We start from the raw sequence: 2,723 nt of genomic DNA on the forward strand, positions 1-2,723 counted from the left end.
AATTATTGATTTTTATTATTATTATATGTCTGTCTTTTCCCGGCCTTTATGCATAACATTAATATTAGTTCACAAAAACATTCCATCTGACTGCTTCTGACCCAGCCCCCGTGTCAAATTTTAGGACCCATTATGGTCTGCAAGTGAAAATGTTTGCCCACGCCTGCTCTAATCACTCACCTCTAATGTGATGTGCAGCTCTAACTGAAATGAAAGTATTTCACTAAGTCTTTCACGTTAGTCCCTAAGTGCTTTAATGTGTGTGATGAAATGAGCGATGGCCTCACCAGTATTTTTTGTTTGTTTGTTTTGTTTCTCTAAAGCCTACAGCAAAGGTACACGCAGACGTGCTGTCAGAGTTGGTCCGTCCCTGCATTGACTACGTCCGCCACAAAAAGTTCCGTTCTGGGAACTTCCCATCATCCCTGAGTAATGAGAGCGACCGACTAGTTCACTGGTGCCACGGAGCGCCTGGTATCATTCATGTGCTAATCATGGCTTATCAGGTGAGACTTAAGCGCAAGGAAAATTTGCTGAAAAACGAAAATGAGAAAACCAAGGCTGAAAACCGATACACCAAAATTTTTTTTTTTTTTTACCTAATTATTAGTATCATTGTATTTATGGTTGTGACTGTGTACTTAACCTTAATAAAATCAAGGCAGTGCAATTGCATAAATTAATAATAAATAAATAATGAATGAACAATTGTCAAAATAATGAATCAAAAATCAAATATATAGCAGAGAAATAAACTCAACTGATACTGTCACATAGGAAGTCACAACAGAATAGCCCACCTATTTTTTATTATTTGAGGCACTCTTGCAGGATCTTAAGGAACATATCAGGCAACGAGGGGGCTTGCCCCTCATCTGGCACGTCCTTTTTGCTGTGCTCTGCTCTCCTCCTCCTGCACATTTGGGCCATTTTTGATCGAGAATTCCTGCGGTGGAATTCAGCACTGCTAGATTCTTAAATAATTATGTTCCTATTAAAACGTGCTTTGGCATAAAACAGCATTTTGTGCAGGGGTAAAGAAAGAAATTACCTCCAGGGCAAAATTATTTTTTTATTGACATCATGTCAAGGGCCACATGGTTGTGATTCACTGGAGAATACAACTGTTTTACATTTAGCAGACACTTTTATCCACAGCAATTTACGAGTTACTTAAGAGGTGGATTAACATTCAACTACATAGAAAAACTCCTTTGTTTGTTTACTGTCTGTTTATGTTGGTTTATAAAAGGTGTGGAACATTGCTAAAATGTATAAAATAAATGATAAAAAAAATCTGAAATAATAATAGATATCCAAAGGTAAAGTGCCTATTGTTGCCTATCAGCAACAATATTCTAACATGAGGCTGCCCTATTTGTCCTGCAGGTTTTCAAAGAAGAGAAGTACTTGAAGGAGGCTACAGAATGTGCTGAAGTTATCTGGCAGCGGGGCCTCCTCAGAAAAGGCTACGGCATCTGCCATGGCACAGCCGGCAACGGCTATGCTTTCCTGTCCCTTTACAAAGTCACAAAGGACAAGAAATACCTGTACCGAGCCTGCAAAGTAAGATGACAAAATAATAGTTCTTTCATCCACTCATCTTATTTTCCGCACTACGCTCACACACAGAGACCCTTACTGTGAGAAATGTTCGCAATAATATTATATATTTCAAAATATAAGACAAAAAAAAACAGCAGTTCTGCCAGTGTTGATTGTGTAATGTTAACAGTCCGCTCCGGGATATATTCATGGTTTTGTCTTGTGTTACTGGCTGGAATTTATTAAATATAGTTGGTCAAATGTTGAATAGATGTAGAGGAGCAAAAAAAAAGAGCAAATATATTTTAGTATAATATTATTCGTCATGATGACTGCTGCTTTTTTAGTTATATTTTGATTATTTTTACATTGCATGTACGTATATCATATATACAGTATTCATATTTATTGTATATATTTTATATTTATTTATTTTAAAAGTTGTTGGACTGAGTAGTCAGAGCAGTTTGTGGGTTTTTAATAATTACTTGTGGTGAGACTATAAATTTTGGGCTTTGAATGTTATCAATTGGAAAAAAAAAAAAAAAGCAAAAAAAAGGGGCAGAAAGTCATACTTACCAAAAAAAAAAAATCTACCCCAAAAATTTGCAGTCGGTGTACCTCTGGGGCTGACCTGCATTTGTAACATTTTCGAATTGTTGGATTGTTCGACATCACAGCATAAATCCACCGTTTTCCTTTGAGGATTTAGCACCCTCAGTCTAATGGAGTGTGAAATGAGTCACTTCTGAAATCAGCACAGCATTGTGGTATAAACAAAGGACACCGAATGTACAATTTTTCCTCACCATTTCCAACCCACTGTCTGGAAGGAGTTATCTCCTGTTAACAAATTTGATGTCTTTTGTCGTCCGTCAAGAATAGTGTCTACAAATACGTTACTTTCTTTTACAGTTTGCCGAGTGGTGTTTGGACTATGGCACTCACGGCTGTCGCATTCCAGACAGACCCTACTCGCTTTTTGAAGGTAATGAATACTTTTAGGTGTTAATGAGTTATTATTTAGTTAAGGTATCAAATGAGCTATATTTGGACAACATTATGTGGACTATCCATCCATCCATCCATCCATCATCAACCGCTTATCCGGGGCCGGGTCGTGGGGGCAACAGTCTGAGCAGGGACACCCAGACTTCCCTCTCCCTCGACACTTCCTC

At 37.8% G+C, this 2,723-nt stretch overlaps 1 protein-coding gene across 2 annotated transcripts in view; it reads left to right on the top strand.

Moving 5' to 3' along the window:
• The first annotated feature begins 135 nt into the window (after window positions 1-135).
• LOC107988390 (lanC-like protein 2) overlaps window positions 136-2,723 on the top strand; it is a 20,729-nt gene continuing 18,141 nt past the window's right edge. The window contains exons 1-3 of one of the 2 annotated variants that reach the window (XR_001759915.2): window positions 136-506; window positions 1,390-1,566; window positions 2,461-2,533. Coding sequence is in view for 1 of the 2 variants with exons in the window: in XM_017031689.2 (XP_016887178.1) it covers window positions 495-506; window positions 1,390-1,566; window positions 2,461-2,533 (262 nt within the window). In the remaining variant the exon portion in view is untranslated. The remainder of the gene's footprint in view (window positions 507-1,389; window positions 1,567-2,460; window positions 2,534-2,723) is intronic. The other variant, XM_017031689.2, reaches the window with a different exon arrangement.

This window comes from Cynoglossus semilaevis, chromosome 3, assembly GCF_000523025.1.
Source record: "Cynoglossus semilaevis isolate Cse_v1.0 chromosome 3, Cse_v1.0, whole genome shotgun sequence".
Lineage (NCBI taxonomy): Eukaryota > Metazoa > Chordata > Actinopteri > Pleuronectiformes > Cynoglossidae > Cynoglossus > Cynoglossus semilaevis.